At 36.6% G+C, this 19,072-nt stretch overlaps 1 protein-coding gene across 3 annotated transcripts in view; it reads right to left on the bottom strand.

The window, feature by feature from the left end:
• The window catches only part of VRK1 (VRK serine/threonine kinase 1), a 30,343-nt gene extending 13,281 nt beyond the window's left edge, over positions 1-17,062 (bottom strand). The window contains exons 1-12 of one of the 3 annotated variants that reach the window (XM_030949418.1): positions 16,967-17,055; positions 16,463-16,518; positions 13,059-13,110; positions 11,574-11,729; positions 10,033-10,088; positions 5,666-5,735; positions 5,186-5,273; positions 3,701-3,809; positions 3,467-3,559; positions 2,334-2,466; positions 993-1,113; positions 62-120 (exon numbers count right to left, since the gene is read on the bottom strand). In XM_030949418.1, the coding sequence (XP_030805278.1) occupies positions 62-120; positions 993-1,113; positions 2,334-2,466; positions 3,467-3,559; positions 3,701-3,809; positions 5,186-5,273; positions 5,666-5,735; positions 10,033-10,088; positions 11,574-11,724 (880 nt within the window). In that variant the 5' untranslated portion in view covers positions 11,725-11,729; positions 13,059-13,110; positions 16,463-16,518; positions 16,967-17,055. Of the gene's footprint in view, positions 1-61; positions 121-992; positions 1,114-2,333; positions 2,467-3,466; positions 3,560-3,700; positions 3,810-5,185; positions 5,274-5,665; positions 5,736-10,032; positions 10,089-11,573; positions 11,730-13,058; positions 13,111-16,462; positions 16,519-16,966 lie in introns of all 3 variants that reach the window. The other 2 variants (XM_030949415.1, XM_030949416.1) reach the window with 2 other exon arrangements.
• Positions 17,063-19,072: the final 2,010 nt, after the last annotated feature.

The following is a 19,072-nucleotide window of genomic DNA, read 5'->3' as shown; positions in this document are numbered from 1 at the left end:
AGGAATAATTAAAATGGGTAAAAAGTTCAGTAAACAAGTATTTTAAAATAGCTACTCTTACCTGGTTTATTTTTCCCAGGAAAGCATTTGTCCATCAAAATGGAAATATTATCTCTACATCTGAAAAACAAAATTAGTCAAAACTACTGTTTCTTTTGAATTTTTAATCTTGTCCTGTTCTGATAAACTATTTAAGTACCCAGTTTGGGCCACTGTCGGACACAAGAAACACTACTGCATAAGCCTCTGTTATGACTTAGCCATTTGTAGGTGTGCAGCACATTTCAGAACCTGATGAATGCCAGATGGGCCATCTGAAACATTTTTTGATTCTCAAAAGCAAGTAGAAGACTGAAGAAAAAGAACTGGTCCATTTTCAACCTTCACATATTGATGCTAAGGAAGCCAAATAACAAATATTTGTTAATGAGACAGAAACTGCTGCACTGGGACAGCTCTCTTCATATTAAATACGTGACAAGAGAAGGCTGATCTGTGCTGAGGGGAAGATGAAGGCACGTTGACATTGAGGGCTGAAGGACAAAATGAAAAATAATTTTAAAATCCCATAACAGTAATGCTCTAGCTAGAATGATGCTCAAAGACATTTAAGACTCTCCTTTAGCCTTCACTTCTGCCACATGCATGAGAGCATGGTGTTAAAAGGGACTCACACTCCACACTTCTCTTCCTGTAAAGCACAACTGATGGTTATCTGCATCCTGCTAAGAGTACTTTTGGCTTCACCATGGCAATTCTAAAGTGCCAATACTGCAGTGGAAAAATAAACATCTCAGACACGCAAAAGAAGCCAGCAGAACAGTACAAGTGAAGTTTAATTACATGTCAAGGATACATGAGACACAAAAGGAAAATGGGAGGTATACACAATAAGAGCAGTTTACCAAAAGGGAACATACTCAAAGTACAAAGCATTTCTACTGAAAGACATTTTCACTTTCAAAAGAGAATGAAATCAAATAGCTTCTCACCTGATTTTTGAGTCTCTGACAAAATTTGGATCTTTCAAATTATCTTCCCATGGTAGATGGCCACTAAGCCAATGAATCATACAGTAACCCAAGATCTCCAGATCACCACGTCTCGATGGTGCTAAATATAGATGCGCATACAAAAAACCAACCATAACTTTAGTTACTAAAGCACACACAGTTTAACAACAGTAAAAATTTATAAATTTTTATGTTAAGACAATGCTAACACTACTTTATCTGTTACTTATGTCTTTATTTTAGCATGAAGGCTAGGAAGGAAAAAAATATTGTTCCTACATCTGGAAGGATCACTTCTTTTTCAAGCCCTTTATCAACTTCTCCTATTCAAAGACATGACATGCTGCAGTTATCCCAATTTGGGAAGCTTTTTAAGTACTCAGGTTGTGGAAAAAATAGAACAAGTTAGTGAAGTGATTGACTTTCAGTTCAAAATAGTTTTTACTTCCCTTCATCTGTAAAAAGGTAAAAGTGCTGAAACCCCCACCGCTCCCAAAAATATTCTACAATGCTGAATTATTTTATGTGGCCTGAAAACTGAACAAAGGACTGTATGAGATCAGATCCCAAAGCCTCCACAAAAAAAACCCACCTAGAAATAAGCAACCACAAAAAAACCCACCAAAACAATTCACGTACACAATGACCACAGACTACACTAGAAATATATATCAGCAGATCAAGTTGTCTTTGGTTATGTTCAGCTTTAAGTATCCTCAAGTACATAATCATTTTCAACAACTGTTATTTTTGCAGAAAACACTCTTATGCTAATAAAGCAAAATTTAAGAAGTAAGAAAATGAAATTGATATTCACTATAAATCCTCAATGATTAATCAGACATAAACCTGTCCTTTACATATTCAATATTTTCTCACTTCTTTTTTATGTTCAGTGACTATAGGCATAATTAATTAATTAAATGACATTTTTGTGTTAAAATAAAAAATATTTTCACATTGATAACAGCAACTATTTTTCTCCTAAAAGCAAGACCTATTTTTCTATCAAGATCCACCAAGCACTATTACATTTCTACTTGGTTAATAAAAAACAATATGCTGAACCTCTTATCTTTATAAATTAAGGAGCTCTTAACAAAGTTACATTAAAAATAGAATTAGTAAAATTTAGTAAAAGAAAAAAAGAAAAATGCCAGCATAGCACATAAAGCACAAAAATTTAAAAAAAAAAAAAAAGAAAAGCATGTCTTTTAGAATCACAAACCTGGTTTGTTTATTTGCTGCACTGAGTTTTACAAGTCCTTTATTTATTAAAAGGGATATGCAAATGCATATTGCAGAGTTTTACATCCTTACCCACACCCTTGTGTGCATCAATACTGGTATATTCCACAGTTCCATCATGGCACCTTTTAGGATTTTCTTTGTATATTTTGTGAACTCCTTCAGGACAGTACCGGTGGGCAAGTCCATAATCCACCAGGTACACCTAGTAAATACCACAAAGCATTAGAAGGTTAAAGAACCATAAATACAAAAAATACACAAATAATAAACACAACTCCCAACTATTCTCACAACTTCTTTGAAAGTATTAAGAATGGTAAGTTGTTCAACTGTGAATGATTCTCAGTACTTTATTAATCTTAACACATATGATTTGAAAACAATGTGTCAGTTAGGTTTCATTGTTTTCCACAAAGCAGTCTGATCTGGAAGTAATTTCTTGCTACTACAGAAGGCAAGTACATACAATAGTTATTATTAGTAAAATGAGATTTTAAAAAAGAAAAACAAAGCCAAGTAACAAGCAAAAAAAGAAGTAATGTCCATAGAGTTATAAACACATTCACTGCGCTACCCTCTTTAAAGTCAGTTGACCCATTTGAACAATACTGCATACTACTGCTTCTCAATAACAACACAGTTACTTTAAGAGAACTGAAATTACTATTTTACATCTTTCACAAGCTAAAACATTTGAGCAAGAACAAATCCATAATTTGAAACTCTAATATGCATTGTTTGAATAGTAAAGAGAGTTAAAAATGCAGAAAAATGAAAGACTTCCGTAAATCAAGTGGAACAATCAACACTGTAAAGACCAATTTTTCCAAGTAACAGAACACTTATCTGATGGATTTCTTGAACAAAGCAGAGGTAACAATGCAGACAGGCAAACATAATTTACCAGTGTGCTACATAATTTTAGGCTTCCACCTGCAAATACCTATTTGTGAGTCAATTTTTTTTTAATCTCAAGAATTTCTCTAGAATACTAGTTAGGCCAAATAGTCAATTGATAACTGTCCAGCAAAATGCATTAAAAAAATCACAGAATATTAACTAGATATAAATGTCAAGCAGAAATTATGTTACCATATACATTCTTAAAAATGAGCTTCTGCTAGATTTCACAGGTTCAAAACACTTTCATTGTTATCAAATAGAAGGTTTAAAACATGAGGAGTAAAATGCATCATAAATACCTGATTAGGATTCTTGTAACTCAGAAGGAGGTTTGAGGCCTTGATGTCGGCATGCACATATTCATGCTCATGGACATATTCCAGAATATCAAGCTAACAAAACAAAAGTCATTTAAATGCAGTACCCAGGTCTGCCCAGCAGAGGACCTGGACTCGGCACAAAAGTGGGACTGAACAGAGACATTTACACAGGGAAGATAGATTGAGAAAACAAAATGTATTTTTTAAACTTACTACTCTCAGGCCTAATTGTAGTACAGTTTTATGGGGAAACTGTTTTGCATTCTCTTCATACATCTTCTGAAGATCTCTGCCAAATCGGTCCATTATCATAAATCGATAGCTAAATTCAAGGAGGAAAAAAAAAATCAAAGCCAAAAAACCAGCAAATTTTTATTTCTGTGTTGACTGTACTAACTAGTGATTGAATATGTCTCTCTCAAAAGAAATTGTGGGGAATACTTGAAATACAGCACTTTTTTAACACTGTACATCAATTCTTACCTTTTTCACATCAGCTACTCAAAAATTCATCCATCAAAAGAACTGCTCTATATTGTAGTTATGCAACAAAATAACAAGTACTCAGAGAGGAAAGCATCCCTACTGTAACTCACTACAGGCAAAACCAAGCATCATCGACTTACAAAAATAAATTTCTTAGATTTTATAAATGGCTAAGTGATTTAACATGTTCATGTATAAAGTTCCTTTACTGAAATCTATTGCAAACTTTTTTTGACCTATTGTTAACAACAAAAACCTCTCACTTGCCGGAGGTGTTCTGATATTCATTGCTATTGCCAAACTGGTTCTAGAACTAGGAGAGTTCATAGTGATTATATTAAAGAAATTAATGCACTGAACACTGAATGCAAAGTCACTTTTATTTGCAGGATTAAAAAAATGCTACGTTTACTTTTGCTATCAAAATGAATTTTGTTTTTACATTAGGTTAGTTTTACAATTGAGGATCTACTGAAACTGATATTTCTGACATACTAAGGCACCCACACTGACTGCTTTATGCAGCCTGACCTACTGTAAGCTGCCAGAGAACTACAAAAACTCCTCTGCAGCACAGTTGTTTAGAGAAGGGCACTAGGAAACAAGGACTATTACATAAACAGGCATTAGCATCAAAGACCAAGTAACAAAAACCTTTCCTGGCATGGAACAATACTAAAAACTATCCTTAGACTTAAAACATATTTAACATGAGACTAGCAGTTATTCCAGCTCACAGATGAAGCCAGAAAAAGTTCCATCCCTATGGAAAATAGAAGAGATTTGAGAGAGCAGTAAGTCCTTAATATCTGTGAGTGAAAAAACACTTTAAGTGCACACAACAAGAAGACCTTTACTCATATTATTCCAGGACTTGTACGCTAGAAATTGACTTTGTTTTAATTACAATATAAAAAGCTTCTTATCCACATATACATAAAGAGCATCATTGTTTTACAGTAGTGTTCACAACAAATGAAATCTCAATTATAAACACTGTAACAAACACAAATAGGAGTTACAAACAGAATACAAACAAAATATATCTATTTATATAGTCCCTAAACACATCCTTGCCATGCACATGAAAATTTGTAGCAGAATAACATGAAGATAAGCAGAAAATAGACCTTGTAAAATAACTTAGGCTAAAAGAGATAATGTTTGTGGATGAAATAACTTCCAATATATGTCAACAAAATATATATTCACCTGTTTCCATTTCTTTCATGCAAGCCAGAACCCCAATATCTTGGTACACCTAAATATTTCAGTTTATGGGACTTAGTCCACTTCTGAACTGAAAATACAAATAAAGTTCATGAATTTGCATGAGTAGAGACTTACATAAAAAGGGAATAGTCACATCACTTACAGTTTCTGCATACCTGTGAGCTGCTTATTTCATGGAAATGTATATGCAAAGTATACAGGACATTTAATCACATATCCATTGTAAGGACAGAGATGTAACTCAAGTTTAAATTTAGACAATACTATCAACAGAATTACAAAGAACTTCTTACCAAAACCCTCTAATTTACTGTATATCTGAATTCAACTTCAAGAATTTAAAAATTATTTTGAAAATTACCTAAAAGTATACTCAAAGTTTAACCTTACTTTACTTCTACAGGCTCTATTTTCATATATGGTTGTAGGTCATTAAAAACATTTTAACAGACTGCTTACTTTCATTTGGCTTAGCAGCTCGCATGTAGAACCTTAACTCAGTAAAAAGAGGTCCACTCTCGCTGGGTTCCTTTAAGACAATTTAAAATTCATTAAAAACTGCTGTGTTAATGCCTAATAATTATTAAAAGCTGAAGCATTCACCCTATAAAAACATACTCTTCCTCAAATGCTCTACCTGATGCTGATAAACTCACTAGAGTATCTTCTTATTATAAAAGAAATTTAGCTCTAAAAGATGTTTTCATTATAACTAGCTTGACATTAAGGGTATCAAAAAATACTGTCCCACAGCAAAAGACTAAAGAAATTAACTGAAATGTATAGAAATATTAACAATTATTGGCAGAAGTTTAGCAGAGAACATTAAACAACGTTATCTCAGATTCTCCAGATTACAGCTGAATTGCATCAGTTGTAGTAGCCTTTAGTGATTTTAAAATAACACCTGAAATGATTCAATAAAAAAACTTAACAAAAGTTAAATCCTTATTGAACATAAGGCATTTTGTTCCCTTCATACATTAATTGACCAAGATAAAAATAACAGAGGATTTCAAAATTTCTCTAAATTATAAGAATTACACCTATTTCGATTTCAGAAATACCTTGTATTTAGTACATTTCAGTTCCATTTTTAAGGGACAAAACTATAGGAATCATGTATTACAGGTAAAGTTCAAGAGAGAAATTCCTATGAAAACATTAACGATTTTAAATACTTCAAGAACAGCAGATGGGCAAGTATCTTGATTCTACATTTCCAAAACATGGTAAAGAAAAAATTAAAAAAAAAAAAATTATCTCAATTCTTGTCATTTTTGAGTAACTGATTTTGAGATGAGCTTAAGAAATTTATTTTTGTCTGGTTACTCATAGATACCCAAATTCATTCTATCTCTGTGAAAATAACCATTTTGGAATACCCTACATTCAAAAAATAAAACATATGCAATTACTGGCAAAGAAACTCAAGAACAATACAATCATACGGCATTAGATACACTCCAATCCTAAATGGGTTTAATTTTAACTTTTAAATGCAGATGTGATTCAGCCAATTACTACAGGCCAGAGTGTAGCACGGAGCTAAGAGAGGCTCGCTGCTGTCCAGTCTCACTGGAGCAATGCAGAGCTCAAAGCACCCTGACCATGGACTCTGCTGGGCTGTGCTGGGCTGGAACATGGGATGTGTTGGGAGCAGAAAGCCCCAGCTGGGACACGCTGGAAGCAGATACCCCCAGCTGGGACACAGGAGGACACACTGGGAGCAGATACCCCCAGCTGGAACACAGGAGGACACACTGGGAGCAGATACCCCCAGCCTGGGCACCACTCCTAGGCCTGGACACTTGATTACAAAGCTACTGCCTGTCTCCACCTCCCCTTCTCCAGCAGCACTGCACTGATAAACAACGGAGCCAAGACAGCTTTCTGGGCTCTCCTTGTGAGGAGGAACCAGAAAAAAACCCAAAACCAAAGACCAGACAGTTTGTGTGATCAACACACACAAACTTTGGTACCTGCAAATTTACTTTCAAAGTTAGTTTATTTATCCATAATGGATAACAAATTAGTAATAAAGAGATTATATATGCAGAGAAGAAGGGTAAAATAGATTAATTCTTCTATTGCAGTTACCTCAAACACACACATTACTTGACCTGTTCACTTATCCTGTGCAGCATTATCTATCAATACCCTAACTTACTAGAATATGAATTCTCATATATAATTTTCATTTAATTTACATGGATTTCAACAATGCTGTTTTCCTACTAAAATACAGCAAAAAAAAGTAGGCATTAAAAGTTCTTACGTTATTTATCCATAAATAAATTATTCCGAAAAAATTTATGCCTCAGTGCTGAAAATTTATAACTTTCTCTGGTCAAAAAGAAAAATCTGCTATCTTTTCATACTTGGAGAATGGATAAATGATTCAACCATAGACCAGATCTTTATGTTGACCATGAGGGTGTTTTCCTACAATAACATTAATTCTACCTACAGATAAAGAAATGTATATATGATGCTAAAAAAAGCTTACACAGCATCCAGTATTTGCAGTAATAGTTCAGAAGGAGTGCAAACACAAATTTCTACAGCTTTATGCCCAGGGTCATTCTAAATACATGAGTTACAAAACTGAAATTAAAGTCTTATTCAAAAAGATAACATAATGAAAGATTATAGAGTACATGTCAAAACCGAACAAAATTCAAGTAGTGTTTTAAGAATTCTGATCTTTTTCAGTCAGCAATGTAATGAAGTGTAATTAAACCCTGCATCCACTCCTGAACAATGACATCTGAAAAGTCCACAAGTTAAAAAGCATATCTTTTTTAATAATAACTGTGATTCATTTCATACTTCTCAGACATCAATACTATGAGGATATGTCAAAGACTAAGCCAATTTCCATCCCGCTCTAATAGCTTAATTTGAAGAACATTACTATAGAAGCACATATTTTGTTAAACACTAGTAATTGTTCAAAGCTGTTAAGCACTTTGCTTCAGCTGATGGAAAAACTAGAATCCACCCAGGCATCAGAAAATGGGCTCTTATCCGAAGTTGTGTCATACCAGACTGTAGAGGCATAATATGTTATGGGTCATTTGTGAGGCTAGCACAAAGACTGGGGCTACTCTTTATTGCCATAAAGACAAAATTATTGAAGTCAAATTAAAATTGAGTAGTCATCTGGGATATTAGCAATGGAGATATTTACAAAATGCTGCAACAAAGTGAATCTAGCACAGGAACAACCCAAAAGTTGGGGCAACTCTTACATTAAGAGCCCAAAGCAGAGAAAAGAAGATGGATGGGTTTCAAACTCAGGAAAAGAGGGTAATAGTAATTACACACAGCATAACATAATGCATGTCTAATGGTTTTCCTAGCAAGTCAAACGAGATTCTTCCATGGAAGTGAAATGGTGCTCTGCTTCCTGATCAGTCCAAACTCAATAGGAGCCAGTAATTAGAAGCCACTGCCTCTCCCAGGAAAGCCCCTGCTGTTATCTGCCTCTAAAACAGATGCACAGTGGACACTCCCACCCTCAAGAGGACAGGCTGGCCACCACACAACTGCAGGCTGGGGCTCCTGCTCCGGCTGGAATTCCTGCCCAAAAACACCCAAGGCAGCAGCAGCAGCAGATCGAAAGTGTGGCAGTCTGACATTTGCTTAGCAAGCACGGCTTTTTTCAGCAAAGGAAAACATTTCAGAGGGAGGGTCACTACAAACTGTACCTTGGGGTGCCTGAACAGATCAAAACCAGTATTCTACTATTTCCCTTTAGTCAGCAGATGTAAATACCAAGATTAAAGGCACATACTAACCAAAATGTATTTTACTCTAATCTAACCTAACCTTATAGTTTCAGGAACAAATGTTAAAAGCACTAACATGTACACAAAGTGGTTGGCTACCGTAGCAAGGTATTTCAGAATCATCATATAGCTTAATAAATAAAATGTTAAAACAGTGCAGTTCTGAACTGCACTGAAAAACTAATCTTCTACACTGTGAAGTTCTTGTACAGTTCTCTGGTATTTACTTTTATTGCAGGAACAGAATCACCACCAAGAAAATGAAGGATTCTGGATCTACTATGACTATTGCCATAGTCCTTGTTTTTTACTAAGACTGTGTAAGATCTTACCATATCTATGCACTCTAGCAAAATTTAAGAAAAAAAACTTAATACCTTAGGAAGAGCAATAGCCAAATCCAAGTAAATAACTCTTTTTTCTTTGACTAAAACCATAAGAAAATTTCAAGTAATAAGATGATTTTGATTATTTGCTACAACAGGATAAAAATAAACTATCAACAGTGCTTTTTCTTCTCTCTAATCATTAGGTCAAAAAATTATGTCAATATTATTTTAGTTCAATATAAATTAGAACATGTATGTGGTTTATGAAAAAACATTTTTATGAAAAAAATCTTTTTGGAGACCTCAGGAATTAAAGTTTTGCTGTTTCTAGTCATGAGCCATCTGTCAGTTTATCAACATCCAGTGGTGAGCAACAGTTCACAGAGACTCACTGCAGAATCACAGAAATTCTCCAAAAGCTAGACAGATTTCATTCATTTGGTGATATCTGTGTTGTTTATAGGAAGCAAATGAAGCAGAATTTGATCCATTTCATGGATCCTTTTCAACTCCACTGATGTTCTATCATGATAATCCTCATACAAAGGAGTCCCAATTCTCAGCAGCATTCCTATGTATCCCCACACTTTTACTTCAAACAGCACTTTGCAATTGCATTATTTTCAGAAGATGTTTTAAATCACACATTCTCTTCTAGAACAAATATTTTTAAGTTGAGAAGTAAAGATTCAAATGCTCTTACCACTTTTGCAACATAAGGAGCATCACTGCCAACGGACTTTGAAGAATTAACATCAGCTGTTAAAAAAGAAGCTTTTATTAGTAGTAGGAGAGGACAGCATACACTCACTTGTTATGCAGGATGAACAAACATACGACAAAGTAATTAGGTGCTGACATGAACACAGATCAGTACCTTAGCCTTTGGTAAGAGAATCACAGTATACTTGAAGGCTACTGTATACAGATATTGCATTCTTGCATTCTCCCTTCTTTTTGAGGAGTACAGACAGTTTATTAAACGAAGGGGTTTTTTTTTCTAAACCAGTAACTTTTTCCTATTCAATAGTGATTATTTTGCTTTCTAGGACTATTATAAACATACACATTTGTGAATATAAAGAAGAAAAATAAATTCCATGCTGCCATGTCACATATCCAAAAGTGACCTTCTGTTGCTACTAAGTTGTTGGTATTTGTGACAGAAGATACAGATATGAAGAACATCAAGTTAGGCAAGTACAAAGTACAGGAACAGTCAGGGTCACAGCTTTGTGCAAATGATGGGGAAGCAGAGAGCAAGCTTTGGCTTGAACAAAGCAGGAATTCAAGTTGGAACTCCAGTAAATTTAGTAGCTCATTGAGTGAGGCTGAGTAAGAAGTTGAAAGCTCCTTTGGCAAAAAGCCACCCACTGGTCTTGTTTTTTCTCCTTAACCCACTTATGCTGCAGTCTGTTCATTTTAAAAGCAGGACAGATTTTTTTTTCCTGTTTTCCAACTCAGTATGAATCCAGCACAACCTTTTCCCCAAGATGAGGAAGACTATATTATAATGACCATATTAACTTTCATCCCTTCAGAAATGTTTGAAAAATGACTAGAGTAAATGAAGCAGAAAAGTCTCAAGACCTCTCTTATCTGTTCATCTGTCCAAGTGAAAGAGCTACTAAGTATGGAACACTATTTCACTTTTAGAAGTTATCCTTGCAACAGAATTGCAAAACAAGACCTGAACTGAGGCTCTAAACTGTAAAGTTCAACACTTCAATTTGTTTTTAGCACTGGTTACATTAAAAAAAAAAGTATATGGCATGCCAGAAGTTCAGAAGGCAATGAAAAAATAAAAGCAATACCAAAGTCAAAACCAGTCCAAGTATTGGCTGACCAGTAGCCTCCAGATATATGCACTGATAGTTTCAGTCCAGAATTCATCATTATAAAGACAATCATGCAAAAATCCAGTCTTTCAGATAGAATAAAACTCAAATTGAAATAAATACTAAACTATCCTTTCCATGGCTAAAATGTAATAAAGATTTTGATTTCTAAAAAGAATGAACTACCACTGGAAACTCATAAAACTAGTGCTTAAAACGACCATTTGTCTATTTCCATCATTTTTTTCCAACACCACGACCCAAGCTAAGGTTCCAGCAGAAAAGTTCATGTGAAGACACTATTCTATATTCATATTTCTAACTTAGGATCAACTTTTCATTGTTTTGAATGGGGAAAAACATCTACTCTCCATTTTAAAGAATTATCAAAGATAGCTGCACTTACCAAGGTATAGGCGTCCAAAGCCTCCCTCCCCTACAGGGACACCTAATTTCCATTCTTTTTTGGATGTGTCTGCTAGAACCTCCCCCAGACTAAACAATTCGGCAAGTTTCGTTTTTGAAGGGGCTTTTCCGGCTGTTTTCTTCCTTGGCATTTTCCCTAGAGAAAGTGAAGGGATGGAAAAATTAAAAAAAAAATAGGGCACATGTTGATCCAACTTATTTCATATAGAAATCTGTTAGAAATACAAAAAAGAATGGGTTGTTTAAGCCCTAATTTGTTACTATAAAGATGCTTGAAAAGAAATGCAATAAGCAGTTTCATCGGCATGAATTAAAAGTGAGAAACAACTACTTTTTCCAGGCATCACAAAAAAAATTGACAGCAAAAATCTTCACAAGAGAAACTTATTACAAGACCTTGTATAATACATGCTAAAAAGATCTCAGAATCTATCACATTCAATCAATCACAAAAAAATCACAGGTCTAAACTTAGAAAAAAGTAAATTTATGAAATAAAGCTCATCAGTTCTCCTAGAGTTAAACTCGCACACTGAAAAACTGCAAGTCTTCAGTGGTAATATGAGGAATTCCTCTTAGCTGTAAAAAACCACATACTACAGAGACCAGTAATGAGAATTACATCAGTACCATGACTGAACTGTGTATATTGCAATTGCTGTATTTTGCCAAGTGTAACTTACCAGTTGTATTGTTTTCAGCATATTTTATATCACTCTCCTAAATCAGAAATCTCACACAGCATCAGCTATCTTCAAAGAAGTAAATTTGATATTAAATATTATATCCTTTATACATGGAACATCTAAAAGAACCTAGTCAGAGAGTAATGGACTCTGGCAGCAAGCAGTCTCTAGACATCACAGTCATTCAATACATGCATAAATACAGAAAAGAAGGTGCACCATTCCAGGCCAAAGTTCTTCTCTTTTTAGGGTCCTTGTTAATTTGAGAAGAATTTCTGTGCCATGGAACCACGTCTTAATACATTACTTATCTCTAAATGAGAAACTTTTATGAAATATTCACATCACAGAAAGATAATGGTATTTATCAATACCTACATTGCATAAGCTTCGTCATTATCACAAAACAGGATGTTTTGACTCTGCATTACTTTTCCATATTTCCACTTCTATACAGTAACATTCTTCCCTACTATCAAGACACATCTTACACATAAATTTTAAGACTAGCTATACCCACATCATTATCCATAGTCTCTTCAAGAAACTCCTCTCTACATCCTTTTGTCTTTTTTTTTTTAATCTTCAAAGTGATACATAGTTTACTGTCTTGGAGGAAGATCTTTCCTCCAGATTTTCTACAGGAGAAAAATGAGACTTTCAAGCACCAAAGACAATTCCAGCCCGCTCAGATAAGACCATACCAATGAGAAAGCAATGGTGTCAAAGTGTCAGAAAGAACAGAGCAGCAGAAAAGCCTACGTGTTGATATCACTTACAAGAGCAGGCCAGAAAGATCACTGCAGACCTTTAAGCAGCTTCACAGGACACCTAAATCAGGAAATGGATTAAAACAAAGGGCAGACTGAAATTATTAGAAGTGCTAATGAAATAAACCACAAGTCTGGAGCCCCAAAGCTGACTCAGATAAGGCCAGAAAGTGCAAAAATCAGCAGCATTGCCCAGTGACTCAGATGTGGGACAAGGCCACACATGCTGTCATCTAAAGGATACCAAAACATATCCAAAATGAGCACACTTGTCCTCAGGCTAAGAAATAACATTGTCAATATAAGAACCATGCAGAGGGCTTGAAGGACTGCACCCCCTTGATCTCTGAGTTATTACAAATAATTTGGGCAAGACTTGGACAGATGCACTTAGGTGCTTGAATGCTGGACAGATTGTTGTTCGTAAAAGAAAAATTTGTAGCCTCTCTTACAATAAGGCTAGCAAGCCTGTGAAACAAAGCTATTGATACACTCCACGTCTTTGACATTCACAGTGAGACTCTTGATAGCAGTCTCGCTTAAAAAGGAATTAAATTTACTTAAAATAGCTCCTCAAGAGTATCAAAGGAAGAGCTGGTGCTTCCCTCTTCTTCCACACCCCCGCTTATTTTGTTTAACATGGTCAATAATTGTATGCCTGAAGGTATTTATTTTTTTAAAAAAATTGTTAATGACAACTTTCCTTTATCCATAAAAGCAAAAATTCAAAATGGACATAAGTTTGAACGTCCCCAGCTGGGAACCCTGCCCTTAACAAATACACTAGATACACATACATGGTTTCTTGGCTGTCTGTATTCATACCCATCTGTTAACATGGCACTGTGCCTACTTACAAGTTGGTCAAACTATCAGTAGGCCATAGGTGCCAAACACTGATCGCTTGCAATGGGCAGCATGCACAATGCTAAGCACTCAATCTCTTGCAAAAAAGCTGTTACCCAAGGAAATATTTAAGCAATGGCTGCACATGCTTTCACATATATTTGGATAAATCCATTCAAATATCTTCTATTGATTGACACCAAAGACATGTGGACACAGCAGAAATTCTCTACATGAAAAGATAGAACTAGAAAAAAAACACAATAAAAAAAATTAAAGACAATTAAAATTGAGTACAAAGTCTATCATTCTATATGCTTTTCAAATCATAACACATTAAACACAAGGGTTTTGTCAAGAAACTTATGCACCAACATACATGACATAAAACTGTCTACTGTACACTGCAGAACTGGAATAAAGCCATCTACTTCTCCCTAAAATTACTTTTAAAAATTCACCACCACCATCCCTTCAAAAGGAAAAAAAAAAATCTTAAACTTTCCTCTCAATACTTCTTTCTGTCAACAAAGGAAATATTTTCTATCCATAGGTATTGTGAAGTTTAATTCATTAGTTCCTGCAATCATGCTAAAGTCCTTGGAAACAGTGCCATGGATGTCAAGTACTGTACTATCATTCAAGTGTCAGACCTGACCCTACTTAGCTAAGGTGCCTGACAAGAACAATATTCAAGGTGCATGATTGTAAACAGCAGCATTTTATGTTGCTACAATGTGCTCAAAACAAAGATCTTCCTACTAAGAAGTATGAATAACAGAAGTCTATTTGTCTAAACTCTCTCCAGAAGCCTCTTAGTAGTACAAAGGCTTCCACCTAATAAAACATCTTGAAAGAAACAGAATACACTGTACTTGAGATGTGCTATTGACGCAAAACTGTCTGCATATCAGTGGTGTTATCTTTACAAATGTTGCCTGCTACAATTGCTACTTAAGCGATACTTGAACTCTTAGAATAAATATGAATAGCCACTTCTTAATTCTTGTTGCCATTCATTATCAACAAAACTCTGAAATGAATACAAAACAAATTTATTTTGAAGGAATTTCTGCTGTGTGTCAAGTCATACTGGTTGCTTCCTGATCTTCCTCTTTTATTTTCTGGAAATTGTAATTTTTACAGTTGTTTATCTCAGTAGGATGTATTTTCATTGTCAACCCAGAGAAGGCATGCTGGTGACCTGTGCTCCTAGAGGAGCAGGTAGTTCCAGCAAGACCTGAAATCTATGTATCATTAAAACTGCTCATTAGTCAAAGGAAGAAATCCATGTCTGCCTGGAAAAAAAAAATTAACACAAGGAGAAAACAAAACTAAAATTTCGCTCAAGGAGTAGGGAAGAAAGAACACGACACTTAAAGACTCCTGAAAACTGTAGAGCTGTTTCATGGGAGGATAAACACAAAAAATAACTGATGTGTCAGTGACTTGTCACACCGGGTGAGGTAAACAGGGAACAAAGACTTTCTTGCATACATCAGACATCCTGTGACTGGCTGATCCCTGTCTGTGAAAACCTCTCCAATCTAAGTTCCTGATTAAAATACTGGACAGTTAATGGCACTCACACAAGAAGGGCACTACAGTTCTCTCCCAAGAAATTAAAAAAAATATTCTTTTTAGACAAAATTAATAAATACCATTGGTGGACCACAATTACTGAGAAATATGTAATCACAACAGCAGCACAGTTGACCAAGGAAATGCCTTTTTTCCTTTTTTTGCTAAACAAACCAAGATGACTTAATATTTCAGAATGCAGCTTGTTCAGAGGTAGGAAACAGTCATTTACAAGTGTAATTACTGTGCTACTAATTTTAAATTGCTTTTTTAAAAATACACTACTTTTTTTAAGCTTAAGGTTATTTAAGGTTCTCCTGAAAATTTTAATCATCACTCAGTTGTTGCAATAAAAACCAGTGAGCATTGTAAGGTACCAAATCATGTCACTCCAAATCACCTCACCTCTATACCAACTGCAAAATGTGAGTGAGACACTTAAAGGTTTTTTGATAATTTAGCACACTGTATAAAAATAATCAGGTCTGAAATTCAACAGGAATCCTACCTCAGGGATTATCCCCAAGAATTTAGTGGGCAGCTTATTCCTACAGATGAGGGCACAAGTCCTTTGACACAGTAACAGTTACAGGAAGCTTAACAACAGCTCTTGTATTTTTCTTAGCCATAAAAAGGGTCCGTGGATTCCCCACAAATTAATAAAAGTCTACAATTCTTAGAGTGCTTAAGCACAAATTGAAAACCAAAGAGAAGAACAGAGTTCACCCAGTCTGCAACTGCTGAAGTCTCGAACAAGGAAGTCAAACATCAAGAAATAGGAAGTGAAGAAAAACCACAACCAATGACAGAAACCAGCTTAGCCCAATTCTTACACACCAGGCCTTTCCTGATCCTAAAATCACAGATTTTTGTGATTTGTAGGCCTGTGTTAAAAAAAAAAAAAAAAAAGTTTACTTTAAGGAAAACTCAGGAATGCCTCCCAGCCAAGGTGATGGCACACCGAGACAATCCCGAAGGTGACGAACCTCTAAAGTGGCACAGAGCATAGCTTTTACTCAGCCTCCTCAGCCAGGTTTTAGTGCTAAAAAAAAAAAAAAAACCAAAATACAGGAAGTAAAACAACTGAGGCCGCTGCCACCGAAGGCAGCTTTAGAGCCCACAGCCGGCAAAGGAGGGGCCCCAAACCTCACGGGTGAAACTGTGGGAGCTCTGCGGGATGGGCCGGGAGAGGGAAGGGAAGGGAAGGGAAGGGAAGGGAAGGGAAGGGAAGGGAAGGGAAGGGAAGGGAAGGGAAGAAGGGAAGGGAAGGGAAGGGGCCTTCCCTGCCCCTGGGGAGGAACAAGGCTCGGGCGGGCCCCGCGGTCCCACCGGCCTCCTCCGCGAGGGAAGCGGGGAAAACCGCCCGCAAGCCGCCAGAAGGGCCGGGGATGCTCGGCACGGCGAAACGGATGCAAAACAGTGCCCCCAAATTCGCCTCCTAAAAAACCCCAAACAGCTGCGGCCCAGAGGCAGCCGCTGGCTCCAAGTACCTCCTGGGCGAGCGGGCCCGGCGCCGCTCCTTCCTCCCGGTCCGAAATTCCCGCACTGCCCGCGGCCCCCGGCGGCCCGCCCGCCCCGGCGCCACCTCCCAGCATCGCCCGCGCCCATTGGGCTGCCGAGCGCGGCCCTCCGCCTCCGTCCCTCCCTGGTCGCGATGCCTACTGGGAAATGTAGTCCGTGACCGCAGCAAGTGGCCGCAGGAGGGCCCTACATGGACTACAGCTCCCAACAAGCAACGCGGCTCGAGATGGGCCAAGAGCTGAAGTCTTTTGCGGTCATGGAGGCGGTTGGGTTGGAGAAGACTTTTAAAGCCCACCTTCACCGCAAAACCGTGCCTAAGTGCCATATCCACTCTTTAGTAGGACATTTCCAGGGGTGGTGACTCCACCACTGGCCTGGGCAGCCTGTTCTAGAGCTTCACAGCTCTTTTCAGTAAAACAATTCTGAGAGTTACGAGAAACCTTGGTTTCTTACGCTGCAATGAGTTTGGGAAGGCCTTTGTCAAGCTGTTAGCACAGGATCAATTAGGTTAGAAAAGATCCTCGAAGCCAGCCCAGGACCGAACACCACCAGGTGAACTAGAGCAGGGCACTGAGCCCAGCTTTTCCTTAAACACCTCCGGGGTCGGTGGTTCCTCATCCTTCCATTGTCGGGTACAAATGTCGCACATGCACCACTGATTCTGCCGAGCTGGGAAGTGAGAGAGAGGAGCAGAACTTGAAAGACGTGGCAAACCAGGGAATTTATGGGATGAAGCAGGAAAATAAAAGGACAATCGTTTTGTTAATTTACTGCATGTTTCAAACTCTTAAAAAGGCATTATGATTTCATGGGCACTGTCTTGACATGCTGCAGTTTTAGAGGTACTAAATAGTACCAAACTATTTTCTTTGTTCAAACAAAGCCCTATCATTCTGTGGTATATTCATCATGACAATACTTACATAGATTTCCTTGACCACCTGGTCTACATTAAGAATACTAGAAATTTATTTTTTAAATATTGGGTGCTAGTAGAGATGTTCAAGAATCTGAACTGTTCTGTATGTTGTAGGGTACTACTGTTCATAGGAAAGACCAAAAGTTTGTTTGAACTGTAGTGTGTGAAGAACGCTACCAGACATGATAGCATTTCACTTGCAGTACCATCCTCTTTAGTATTGAATTATTGGGATCATGAAACCATTTTAAGATGCTAATAGAGAAAATTAAATGAGAAATTTAATAAATATTCCACTTCTACATATTAATCACATTTTTATTTAATAGAATGTAGTACTCAAGTTCTAAAATAAATGTTCTTCACATTTTCGTTCTTCCAAAAATTATAGAATTAAATGTCTTATAATTCCAGTATGTGTTCTCTTTCAGCAATCTTCTTTATTTTTCTGCTTTGCAACATGAGAAGAAAAATGCATATACATTGCTCAAGCACCATGCCATACTACACACAATGCATTAAAACCACAAAAAATAATAAAAAAAAATAGTAGACAATTCCCAAATGAATGGGAGACTGTGCCACCACAGATACTCAATAAAAGAGTACACATGCACTACACTCAGCTGTCCTAACTGGGAGCTGAGGACCACAGATGGGAGTAGAGATTAAAGTTACTGTATCAAAAAATAATCACAGTATTTTCTTCAAATTGCAGACCTCATGAATGGCTAGACCACAGAAGATTTTCTTAAAAACCTTGTGGCCAGAGTCCATAAACAGTCTGAAAAGGAGCAGTGGTATGATCACTTTCTGAAGAGCAAGTTTTTGATTCAGAACCCTTTGTTGTCATGCACCCAATCTGCACGTACTCTGGTGTACAAGGAATTATGCTTCCCATCACATCCCATTGTTATCCTGCAGTGGGAATTTACTGACACTAGGGGAAAAATGTGTTCACTGCAAACTTACTTTTTGTCCTCCCATTCACATTTCACACTATTTTCCTCAGAGGAAAGAGGTTATATAAATTAAATTAGGGCTGTGGCTTTTTTTGTCTAATGTGCTTTTATTAAGCTTTAAAAGAGTAATCACTATTCTCTAAGAATATCAGTGTGGCACTCCAGAGTTGTCTTGTTTATCCATTAATATACAT

Source organism: Camarhynchus parvulus, chromosome 5, assembly GCF_901933205.1.
Source record: "Camarhynchus parvulus chromosome 5, STF_HiC, whole genome shotgun sequence".
Taxonomy (NCBI): Eukaryota; Metazoa; Chordata; class Aves; order Passeriformes; family Thraupidae; genus Camarhynchus; species Camarhynchus parvulus.
This window is presented reverse-complemented; position numbering and strand designations above follow the sequence as displayed.